This window comes from Berghia stephanieae, chromosome 4 (genome assembly GCF_034508935.2).
Source record: "Berghia stephanieae isolate SIO BIC M18660-M18661 chromosome 4, UCSD_Bste_1.3, whole genome shotgun sequence".
NCBI lineage: Eukaryota > Metazoa > Mollusca > Gastropoda > Nudibranchia > Aeolidiidae > Berghia > Berghia stephanieae.
This window is the reverse complement of record NC_088363.1, coordinates 36,307,319-36,319,818: the sequence shown is the minus strand read 5'-3', so window position 1 is coordinate 36,319,818 and position 12,500 is coordinate 36,307,319. Positions and strand designations below refer to the sequence as shown.

The following is a 12,500-nucleotide window of genomic DNA, read 5'->3' as shown; positions in this document are numbered from 1 at the left end:
AAACGTTCCGTGCTTGGTATTTTTTTTAAAGCTGTTATATTCATTCATTTTTATTACTGTTTACATTTTACAGCTTCTGGCAGCTTAATATCACTTTTTATACAGCCCAAAGGGTATCTATTTTATCTATTTTATACCCCATTATCAGGGTATCATTATTCTGTACATTTTTTTTTATGCAATAGTACATTGTTAGGGAGCGAAGTGGCCGAGTGGTTAAGGCATTGCACTGTGACCCGGAAGGTCCCAGATTCGAGCCCCGCTTCAGGTACTTTCGTTTTTTTTTTCTTGGACAAGATTATTTACCCCTATTTTGATCACCCGGACAACATGGGTGATTTCTATTGACACCAGACATCTTTTCTGCTTAGCCACAAACGTTATCCACATAGATTTGCTCTGATCCGAACCAGCTATCAGATGAGTTATAGCCCTTCGATGTATAGATTTACTCTAAACGACATACTAGAAACATCATTGTTTTGTTGTTGTTGTTGTTATTGTTGTTGTTGTTGTTGTTGTTGTTGTTGTTGTTGTTGTTGTTGTTGTTGTTGGTTAAAGAAGGATTTTGAGCCCAAAGCGTTCCGTGTTTGGTTTGGGTTGTTTTTTTTTTTTGGGGGGGGGGTTGTTTTGTTTTGTTTTGTTTTGTTTTTTTTTGTTGGTTTTATTTTTATTTTTTTTTTTTGGTTTTTGTTTTGTTTAATGGAAGCAGTAGGCTTTATAACACCACTCAAAATTAGAAAAACTATGATCTGGGACTAAAACTGCCCTGACCGTGAGTCAGTGATTACCTTCACCTTGCAGAACTCGATGTAAAATTCGCTTCAGTATCCGGGACAATAGGCTTTGTAAAAAAAAAAAAAAAAAAAAAAGATATAGGGACGCCAAAGATATCATTATAATACTGTTTCTTTATTGGTGAAATTATCATTTAAAAGTACAATGTTTGTGTGTGTGTGTGTGTGTGTGTTTGTGTGTGTGTGTGTGTGTGTGGTGTTTTTTTTTTTTTCTTATATTCACAGATCCAGGGAATCTTTACCAATATCAAGAAGATTGGGTTTAGAGTCCGGATTAAGATAGTCAAAATGGAGTTGTGGTGGTATAATCCGGTAAGTAATGATTTTTGGTTATAAACAATGGTCTTAGCTCTCTCCTTCCAAGCTATTTTTAGAATTTCCCCCGAAAATTCACACCCACCCAACACGAAAATAAACTTTTCTTACTCAAACAAAAAAGTAGCAAGTGCCTTCTATACAGAATGTTGTTCGGCAAAATGAGTCACCAACATAGTGTTTAGTATTTATAGCTGTAATCAAAGTATTTCTTTAAATTTTTTTGATGTACAAGAGAAATCTAGAATGAGAAAATTATCGGTTGCATCGTAACGAATGTGACGATTTTCTTATGGTTGGTAAGGAGAGGGTTAATATTGTGCGGCAATATTGTTAAGTGGAATGACACCCTCTCGGAAGTTCTCGGGCCCCGAGTCCCAAGCTGGGCGGCGCATAGTTGAGTAATTGGAAAAGGCTCTTAACTGACATTCTCTCACCGTACTCAAGTGTAAAGATAATGTCTGGCCATTAACAGCGTTGTTTCTCTCCGAAAAAGAAAAATTATGATATCGCCTAACAGGCTTCAAGTCTCGTCCTACGGTGGATTCCTGATAAAGTCAACAGACTTTCGGCGGACCAGAGGGATCGGTTGACTTTAAGCAAGGTTATGACCATCAAGAGGCGTTGGCTTGAAGCAGAGGTTGACTTTAAGAGTGTTGTCTTTAAGCCGGGTTCCACTGTGCATGGCATGTGTTACTGTTGACTAGGGACCCCTTATAAAGCGCTTTGAGCACTTTGGTGAATATTGCCTGTATAAATCCTCAAGTTTTGTTCTTATTCTTGAGGAAATTGATGACGACATTAATCTCAAACTTTTGTCCCGTCGTTGTGTTCATGATTGAAACACTCAACATACACCAACTCACTCGACGCAAAGTGCTTTCATGGATCGTGTAAGAGTACCTACTTGTACAAAAAGGGTCACACACCACTCGTACCATACGAATTGTAAATTTTAGTTCCTCACGGTGTGTTGGGGGGGGGGGGGGGGGGGGGGATTAAGTAAGCATTAGTTGCGCTATATCGATGTTTAGTAAATATCTTAAGCAGGAGCTATGAGAGACCACAGACTATAAAAGATTCAAATAAAGATTAAAAACATTTATCACTCTCTAATTGTGTATGTTACCTGCTGTCTCTGGGAATATGGGTTATAAATGCATCCATTATTATTATTATTATTAGTAGTAGTAGTAGTAGTAGTAGTAGTAGTAGTAGTAGTAGTAGTAGTAGTAGTAGTAGTAGTAGTAGTAGTAGTAGTAGTAGTAGTAGTAGTAGTAGTAGTAGTAGTAGTAGTAGTAGTAGTAGTAGTATAGTAGGTAGTAGTAAGTAGTAGTAGTAGTAGTAGTAGTAGTAAGTAGTATTGTGATATTAATATATTTGATTATTATTATTATCATTACTAGTAGTAGTAGTAGTAGTAGTAGTAGTAGTAGTAGTAGTAGTAGTAGTAGTAGTAGTAGTAGTAGTAGTAGTAGTAGTAGTAGAATTAGCATCATCACCATAATCATCATCATCATCATCATCATCGTTATTAATAAATGATCGCTCATATTTCCCATTTAGCAAGGATACGTGCCTCCCTTTGCAAGAGAGTCGGTCCGCTTGGACTGGTTTTGTCAAAACACGCCTCAGGGGGACGGAGCTGATCAAAAAGTGTTGTATACCCAGTGAGTATCCAGAATTGGATTCAATAGTCTGATATCACGTCGCCCAGCTACGGCGGCCATCGTGGTTCTAAACAAAAAAAAATCGTTGCTTTTTATTCTACATGCTGGCTAGAACTTTTCATATGTCTTGTCATCAGAATGTGTAAAAGTAAAAACATGATCAGATTTATAATGTTTTTTTTCCCTCTGGATACACTTTTATGCTCGTTTGGAGAAATATTTTATAAGGGCGTCCGCCATTGTTCCGATAGTTTAGACCCAGTTACTAAGTTACCATGGGTCATTACGAGGGAAGTGACGTCATGACTGGTGAAGCGTATTGTGGTCATCATCAACCCATGAACTGTCGCACTTCAGTAAAACTAGTATTTTAAAAATTGGCCAGAAATTTTGTCCTTCAGAGATACCAATCGCTTTAAATGACCCTCATCTTGGCAAAATCTCTCAAATCTGGGACTTAAGGAAGATTTGCGAAGTTCCAGTTTTGAGAGTTTTTGCCAAGATGAGGGTCATCTAAATCGATCGATATTTGAAGGACGAGTTTTCCGGCCAATTTCTTGAATACGAGTTTTTCTGGAGTTCGGCATTTAACTGGTTAATGTCGCCACGTAAATAATATTATTAATACATAACAATAGCAAAAATAAACATTAAAAAATAGCAGCATTGACAACGGCAGCAGCAGAAGTGGAACTAAAATGCAAGACTTTGCCTCTTTTTTTGTTGTTGATATTTTGATAAAACCATAATGACGATGATGATCATTATCATGATGAAGATGATAATAACGATGATGATGATGATAATGATGATGATGATGATGATGATGATGAGGAGGAGGAGGAGGAGGAGGAGGAGGAGGAGGAGGAGGAGGAGGATGAGCAGGAGTCGGAGGATGATGATGATGATGATTGATGATGATGATGATGATGATGATGATGATGATGATGATGATGATGATGATGATGATGATGATGATGATGATGGTGATGATGATGATGATGATGATGATGAAATCATTTCCACCATCCCCAGCGACACGGGAGCCAAAAAATTCAAAGGCTGGACCGACGTAGGAGGCACGTGCATCCACAACCGAAACTGTTACTTGGTCAAGTCTCCCACTCTGGATTCGGCTATTGAGCTACACGAGATGGGCCACAGGTAATCTATGTGAATGGGAAGGTTCTGGGTTCGAGTCCCGAGCGGCGCATAGTTGAGTCCTTGGAAAAAAAGTTCTTTACTCATATTCTCTCGCCGTACTCAGGTGTCAAATATGTACCTGGTCGTTAACAGAGTTGTCTACTCTGTCCGAAAAAAAATTGTAATATAGTGTCCAACAGGAGTCATGTGTCGTCCTACATGTTAAGTGTTGCTGTTGGTTAGGAATCTTTTGTAAAGTGCTTTGAGCACGTTTAGTGGATATTGCAATAAATAAAAAATAAAGGGTTGTTTTAGTCTATGACTCATTAATGAATCATTGTAATGGATAGGAGGGACACTTGAGCTTTTATACAACGCAAAATCCATTAAACGTGCCTGAAACGCTGTAAAAAGAATCTATAACCAACATCATCACCTAAGATGTAGGACGAGACATGACGCCTGATAGTCAATATTATAATTAATTGTTCCGACAGATACAAACACTTTTAACGGTCAGGTACTCATTTCACACACGAGAATAATGAGAGAATGTGAGAAAAGAAAAGAGTCTTTACCAAGGACTCAATAATGCGCCGCTCAGAGCTGGACTCGAACCCAGGACCTTCCAATCCGAAAGCGAATGCTATACCGCTTGACCACATTGTCGAGAAGGTAAAGCTTTAATCGTTTTATACTAATTCTTAGAGATTGAATTCATACATAATATACTGGCACCAATGACCAATGAAAATACTTTTAACGTATGTTCTCCGCCTAACCGGAAACATAATATCAGACTTATCGGTACCCTCAAGCGTCTTTTATCAATAAAAACAAAGACAACACGTCACCTTAATTAATTGTTACCACATAGACGTCTAGTGTTCGAACTAGTAATGTGCACCTGTGATTAAATTTTTTCTTTTAAATATACACACACAAGTTCGGATTAGAGACCATAAGAATAATATTATTATATACATATAAATAGTGTTTTCATTAATTATAAATTCTATATTTATACATTTTTATGCATTTACATATAAATTCAAACTAGGGATCATAGGACAACATATTTCACTTTGTAAAATTTATATTATATATATATATATATATATATATATATATATATATATATATATATATATATATATATATATATACAAACATAGATACACATTGTCACCATATATTCTTAACTTTATATTTATACAATTTTATGCACACCACGTCTGTAAACGAATTTCCATGTATTTATTTTTTTGGATGAATAATATATATATATATATATATATATATATATATATATATATATATATATATATATATATATATATATACATATATATTATTATTATTATTATTATTATTATTATTATTATTATTATTATTATTATTATTATTATTATTATTATTATTAGCATTATTATTATTATTATTATTATTATTATTATTATTAGCATTATTATTACTATATTATTAGTATAATAATAATAATAATCATCATCATCATCATCATAATAATAATAATAATAATAATAATAATAATAATAATAATAATAATAATAATAATAATAATGATAAGGTTGATTTATTCAAAATAGCGTACACAGATCAGGCAGTTGAGCTAATGTTTTTGGTAGAAAAAAATAGTGCTTCTAAGAAAAAATAAAATAAAATAAAAAAGCACTAATTTCTTCTCCGTCTAAGTTTACTTTTAGGAATTAAGTTTTCCACGCCTTAGTTGACGGCAGAGAATTATAAGGCACGTTCTCTGTGTATAAAAATTAACACACAAAACAGTGAGAAGTAATCACCAAAAATGGATGTCTATATATTTATTGGATACCTTCGTGATTTTTGAACCATCTCCATAATAATATTATAACAGGGTGCCACCTCTATTTCCATTTTAGCTTCAAGGTTTGTTTGGGTTTGTTTTGGGGTTTTTTTCTATGTGAGAAAAACACATCTCTACTGTATTTGCTTTTATTGACACTATAAATCCTTGATTTGGCTATGAATTCATTGCATTTTTTTTCACTCAAAATTGATAATTTATATTGTAAAGTCCCCAGAACTTGTGTTTTACACGAGAATGAGCGCTGTGTTATTACTATTATTATTATTACTATTATTATTATTATTATTATTATTATTATTATTATTATTATTATTATTATTATTATTATTATTATTATTATTATTATGTGTGTGTGGTTTGTTTTATTTTTCCTCCCAGCTTCGGCCTGGGCCATGACAGTCAGATGGAAGGGTGTCATGCACCACAGGGCTTCATGGGACCTGGCTATAACTACCTCTACAAGCTTTGTTACACAGATGCACTGATGCGAGTCATTGGGTAAGGCATTCCTTTGATTGTGCGACTATGCGGTCTTGTGGTATGACACACTCGCTTTCGGATCGGAAGGTCATGGGTTCAAGCCTCGCTCGACGCATAGTTGAGTCCTTGAAAAAGGTTCTTTATTCACATTCCCTCACCGAAATTCAGGTGTAAAATAAGTACCTGGCCGTTAACAGCGTTGTCTATGTCGGAAAAAAATTTTTAATATCGCCTAACAGGCGTCATGTTTCGTTTTACATGTTTCGTGTTGCTGTTGGTCACGGATCCCTTGTAAAGCGCTTTGAGCACGTTTAGTGGATTACAATAATGAGCCCGTTATAATTTGTGTTATCTGACTTGCAAATATGTACACGTTGATTGAAGTATGTCATCTGATTAAAAAAGTGTAACTTCCTTTTATGACAAGACAAATTTGGTTATACAAAATTAAGAAGTTTTCAAGGAAGCACAATTATAATATTTTCCACTCCTATTGATGCTACGCGTTTAGGTAAAATACTCACAACATCCGCCAACCGGAAATAACCTACCGACACATAAAACTATGTGTAACCTTGAACGTTTATTGTCTGATTGATACGATTTAGTTACAACTAAACAATAACAAAGAGCTGAGTGACGTCAATTCTATAGAAGGAATAGAATGACGACGCCAATCTGCTCTTTAATTGAGCTTGAATTGAGGTTTTATTTAGCGCAATATTCAATAAACGTGCTCAAAGCGCTTTACCAAGGGTCCCTGACCAAAGGCAACACGTAACATGTAGAGCGAGACGTGACGGCTGTTAGGCGATAACAATTTTTTTTTTCGACAGAGACAAACGCTTTTGACGGCCAGGTACTCATTTTACAACTGAGTACTGTGAGAGAATGTGAGTAAAGAGCCTTTTACAAGGACTCAACTATGCGCCTAGCGAGGCTCGAACCCAGTACCTTCCGATCCGAAAGCGAGTGTCATACCACATCACATAGACGCACTCTTTGTTATTATTTGTAGTTCCTTCTATACCAGAATTTTAAACTCAAGGCAGGAGTTGCAATGTTAAATCTAAAATAAAACATTTAAAATAAACTTCCCTTTATTCATCCCCAAGGGGAACTTTGTCTTTAGGGTCTATTCCAAAGGAAGACTGGACTAACCCAGGCGTCAGCCGCAGTGCAGCGCCGTAAAGTGAGCTAGGGCTAGGTGACTTGCTCAAGGCCACACAACGACGGTTAGTCGAAATCGGTACCTTTTGGGTACGAGGCAAAGACCGTACCACTGAGCCACGAAACCATTGACAATACATTTTCCGACTCCATCTGTCTCGTAATAGGATTCAATAGTCTGATGTCACATCCGCCCAGCAACGATCAGCTTGGTTCTAAACAAAGGAAATCGGTACTTTTAATTCTTCATGATGGCTAGAACTTTCCACATGTCATGTGATCAGAATGTATAAAAGTCAAAACATGATCAGATTTATAATTATTTTCTCCTCTGGATAAACTTTTATGCTCGTCGGAGAAGTATTACATAAGGGTGTCCGCCATTGTTCCCATAGTTTAGAACCAGTTACTAAGTTACTATGCGTCAAAGTGACGTCGCGACTGTTGAAGCCTATTTATTTTTATTCATCTCATCATTTCCAGAAAACTCGACTGCCTATTCAAAGACAATTTTGTGGACAAGAAGCCGGTGTCCGAAATTCCATTCTGGTTGAAATTCTTTTAATGTCCTCAACTGGGGTTTGTGGTCACGATGAAGACAAGGGGAGGTGATAGAGCTAATATTATATGAGTCAATTAAAACTCTTGTTTATCACACGTATCACATTACGGATTGTTAGGCTTTTTAAAAAACTTATTTATTCTCTTTCTTGTTTATTCAGATTAAATGTTCATTCGCTTCTAGAATTCTGCTGTTTATCGTGTTATTTAAAGGCATTTTCAAATTAAATATACTTTTGTCATTGTGTTTGATTTACAAAATTTCATGTTTTGAATTGGCAAACAGGCCTACATGCCGCAAAAAGAATCAGAAGACATAGACTGATTTTTTGGGATTTTTTTTCTTTTATTATTCTTTCTTGCTTTATCTGGCACCTTTCATACACACTTGTTCAAATCTTTATCTTACACCAGTGCCTGCTCCCTATTTCTCAATTTGACATTCGCAAAAAAGCTTGAAACTCCCAAAAATATATTTTTTTATAATTTTATTTGAATCATATTATATCATAGTGGGAGAGTTTTGCACATTAAAATTCATAGTGTTCCTTTGTCGTATTAATGCTAGGCTTTTACGTAAATTACTCACAACATCTACCAGCCGGTATAAAGTACCAACACACGCCTAATGTGTCACCTTAAACGTGTATAGACGTCTAGTCTTATTTATAGAATTTAGTAAGAACGAATCATTAAAATGGCTGTCTGAAAACAATAACAAGGAAGGGACGAAACTAACGTCACTCCGCTCCTTGCTGTTGTCTTAGACAGCCATTTTGGTGATTTGTTCTCACTAAATTATATCAATCAAAACTATAAACGTCAAAGTTACACATAATTTTGTGTGTTGGAACATTATATCCGTCTGGCAGATGTGATTATTTTACCTAAACGCATGGCATTAATATGACTGTTCACGTTGATGTTGAATGTTTTTCATCGAGGTCATAACATAAAAGCAATAATCTTTAAACAGGGCTGAATTAAAGTAATTTATAATCACTGTACTGCGATCTGTATTGTTAAATTCTTCCAATAAATTATTGTCTGTGTGAAAGTGTTTTTATGCATTATATATCCTATTCTATCTTTCTATCTATCTATCTATCTATCTATCTATCTATCTATCTATCTATCTATCTATATATCTATCTATCTGTCTATCTATCTATCTATCTATCTATCTGTCTATCTATCTATCTATCTATCTATCTATATATCTATCTGTCTGTCTATCTATCTATCTATCTATCTATCTATCTATCTATCTGTCTGCCTATCTATCTATCTATCTATCTATCTATCTATCTCTCTATCTATCTATCGGTATTAGCATTTCCAGCTCTTATTTTGCCGGAAAAAGAGGTGAGAATACAAATACAATTCGAAGTCCTTGAATAGTCGAGCACTCTACTATAGATTCGTGCACACTCATATCTCACGAAATATCTATCTATCTATCTATCCATCTATCTATCTATCTATCTATCTATCTATCTATCTATCTATCTATCTATAAATCTTTCTTTCTCTCTATATATCTTAGTGAGTTGTCAGTAGTGCTCAAGGAAACAATAAATGATCCTATTGGTTGAACTATTGCATACAACTCACGATTTGATCTATTGAGGTGGTAGTCGCCTTGTATTTTGGCGTGATTGTATTTGTCAGTGTCTGGCCGTCGCCGTCGTTAACTTATAGATAGTATGCGCTTGGCTAAGAAGCTCATAACATTGCCATCCGGAAGTATAACGGACCAACACACAAAACAGTGTGTATCCATGAACGTTTATAGTCAGGTTAATACAGTTCAGTGAGCATTACTCATAAACGCGGATGGCAAAAAACAATAACAAAGACCTGAGTGACGTCATCTTCGAACTATCTATAGATAGTTCGAAGTTGACGTCACTCAGGTCTTTGTTGTTGTATTTTGCCATCCGCGTTTGTGAGTAATTCTCACTAAACTGTATAGATGGTATGCGCTTGACTTAGAAGCTCACAACATTGCCATCCGGAAGTATAACGGACCAGCACACAAAACTATGTGTAACCTTGAAGGTTTACTGTCTGGTTAATAGATAGTATGCAGATGACGTCACTCAGGCCTTTGTTATTGTTTTTGCCATCCGCGTTTGTGAGTTGTTCTCACTAAACTGTATTAACCAGACTATATAAGTTCATGGTTACACAGAGTTTGTGTGTTGGTCCGTTATACTTCCGGATGGCAATGTTGTGAACTCCTTGGCCAAGCGCATTCTATCTATACAGTTTAGTGAGAATTACTCATAAACGCGGATGACAAATAGCAATAACAAAGACCTGAGTGACGTCAACTTCATACGATCTATAGCCTGACACTGACCAAAAAATGACGGCAAAAGACGTCTTTGACCACAAAAGAAAACAAATCGTGAGTTGTATTCAATAGGTCAATTAATGGAATCACTTGTTTCCTTGAGCTCTACTAAAGATAACTCACTAGACGCTGCACATACCTTTAAAAAATGACCTTTAAACTACAAGCCCTAGATGGTTCTCGTGCCAGGCTATAGATAGTATGCGCTTGGCTAAGAAGCTCATAACATTGCCATCCGGAAGTATAACGGACCAACACACAAAACTGTGTGTATCCATAAACGTTTATAGTCAGGTTAATACAGTTCAGTGAGAATTACTCATAAACGCGGATGACAAAAAACAATAACAAAGACCTAAGTGACGTCATCTTCGAACTATCTGGCTATAATATTTTAACGATGGCTACGGCCTGACACCGTAGCCATCGTTATGTCCACGCTGACGCTGACCAAAAAATGACGTCAAAATGCCAGTCTTTGGCCACAACAGAAAAATCGTGAGTTGTATTCAATAGTTCAACCAATGGGACCACTTGTTTCCATGAGCACTACTAACGACAGCTCACTAGGCGGTGCGAAAACCAAATAATGTCGTCAAAATGCCAGTCTTTTTACTCTCCCACTTACATCCTTTTTCCTGGCGCTGATATGACCTTAATGTGTTGCAAGCGCCTTAAAACCCTTAAAAACAAAAACAAGACAAACATTCATTCCCTGCATATTTTAAAAGAGAATTTTAAATCAAGAGAAGAAAAGATTATTTTGTTTACAAAAATTATGACTGCCACCTGTCCAATCACTCACCACACTTACTAGTGCTTGACTTTGGTAAAATGAGATTTAGTTACCCATTAGCTTTCACCCCTCCTCTTCTTAAACACAACCTTTCACAAATTAGTCAACCATTAATAAATATTCATAAGATACGCGACGCCGGAGATAACGCCCAGCATTACCCATCTGTTGTTAACGATTACCGCTGTTGATGGTTATGATAACAAATAACGATGGCTATGGCTGGGCAATCTCGCCTGACATGATCTCTAATCACTTATTCCTGACGATTCTTCAAAAACCCTTCGATTACTGTTATAGATTTATCAGATGTAGCCAATGATGGAGAACGTAACTTTACAGTAAAAACTCATTAAACCGTCTCTCTCGCCATTCTACTCGGTACCGTCAAACCTGCTACCGCAAAGTACTTTCCGCCAGATCTCTCAGACCCAGCTACCCAATCACCGCTGGGTGGACAGGGGGAGGGGCGTCAGATTAAATCGCGACTGCACCCGCGATCGATCTTGGTCCCTTTGATTGTGAAGCGAGTGCTCTACCAAATGAGCTATCGGGAGCCCCAATATAAGCATTAATTAAGCCCTCCTAACTATCGGGTAACCTATATGGTGTAATGGTAGCACATCTGGCCGGTTATAAAGAGTGTGATGTTCAATCCCCAGTCGAAGCAGGTCGATTTTAGAGGACGATTTTTTTTCTTATATTTTTATTTCTGCGTTGCATGACACTATTTCATACACTATTATTCAGATTTTTCTATTTATGCTCAAATTATGTCTTCGTCCTCGTCCTCTCGTGTTCAATGCATGTCTTGTTTGATGCAAGCGAGGGTTCACAGCGTAAAACGCGTGCCCTTGTGAGGAATATAAGTACAATTTAAAAAACTCTGTGGTGTAAAGGTAGCACGTCTGCCCAGTAATCAGAAGGTCTGAGGTTCGATCCCCAGTCGAGGTAGACTGATTTTTTGGGATGTTTTACAGTAAAGTAATGCCAAATGTGCCCTGGTCTTAAACATGGCGGTATAACGAGATTTCTCTGCACATGTGCTATGAGTCTACTATGAGCCAAGCATCTTTGGGGACGACCATTAGGTTCAGAGATGAACGATAAAGAAATCAAGATGTGTCAGTGTCTTGGTGTGTAATAATAACGCTCATCACCAATCAAAAAGATCAACATCGTAATCCCTATTAATATAGCGATTAATCTTAAATAATGTTTGGTGGACATTGCCTATATAAGTGGGACTCAAACAAATTTCTTCACACCTTTGTACGGAAGGATCATCATGACATTGCTCACCTACTTGGTAAGACTTTTTTTTAAAGCAATTAATTGTATT

The 12,500-nt window shown here is 36.3% G+C and overlaps 2 protein-coding genes across 2 annotated transcripts in view; both read left to right on the top strand.

Annotated features, from left to right (window-relative positions):
- LOC144970516 (zinc metalloproteinase-disintegrin-like protein H4 subunit A) overlaps nt 1–9,010 on the top strand; it is a 14,989-nt gene extending 5,979 nt beyond the window's left edge. Inside the window, exons 7-11 of the mRNA XM_078910239.1 lie at nt 1,023–1,109; nt 2,679–2,782; nt 3,818–3,946; nt 6,171–6,290; nt 7,926–9,010. Of these exons, the coding sequence (XP_078766365.1) occupies nt 1,023–1,109; nt 2,679–2,782; nt 3,818–3,946; nt 6,171–6,290; nt 7,926–8,007 (522 nt within the window). The 3' untranslated portion in view covers nt 8,008–9,010. The remainder of the gene's footprint in view (nt 1–1,022; nt 1,110–2,678; nt 2,783–3,817; nt 3,947–6,170; nt 6,291–7,925) is intronic.
- A 3,412-nt stretch (nt 9,011–12,422) lies between these two features.
- Nucleotides 12,423–12,500, top strand: part of LOC144970519 (snake venom metalloproteinase leucurolysin-A-like) — a 29,730-nt gene continuing 29,652 nt past the window's right edge. Inside the window, exon 1 of the mRNA XM_078910249.1 lies at nt 12,423–12,467. The gene's annotated coding sequence lies outside the window, so the exon portion shown is untranslated. The remainder of the gene's footprint in view (nt 12,468–12,500) is intronic.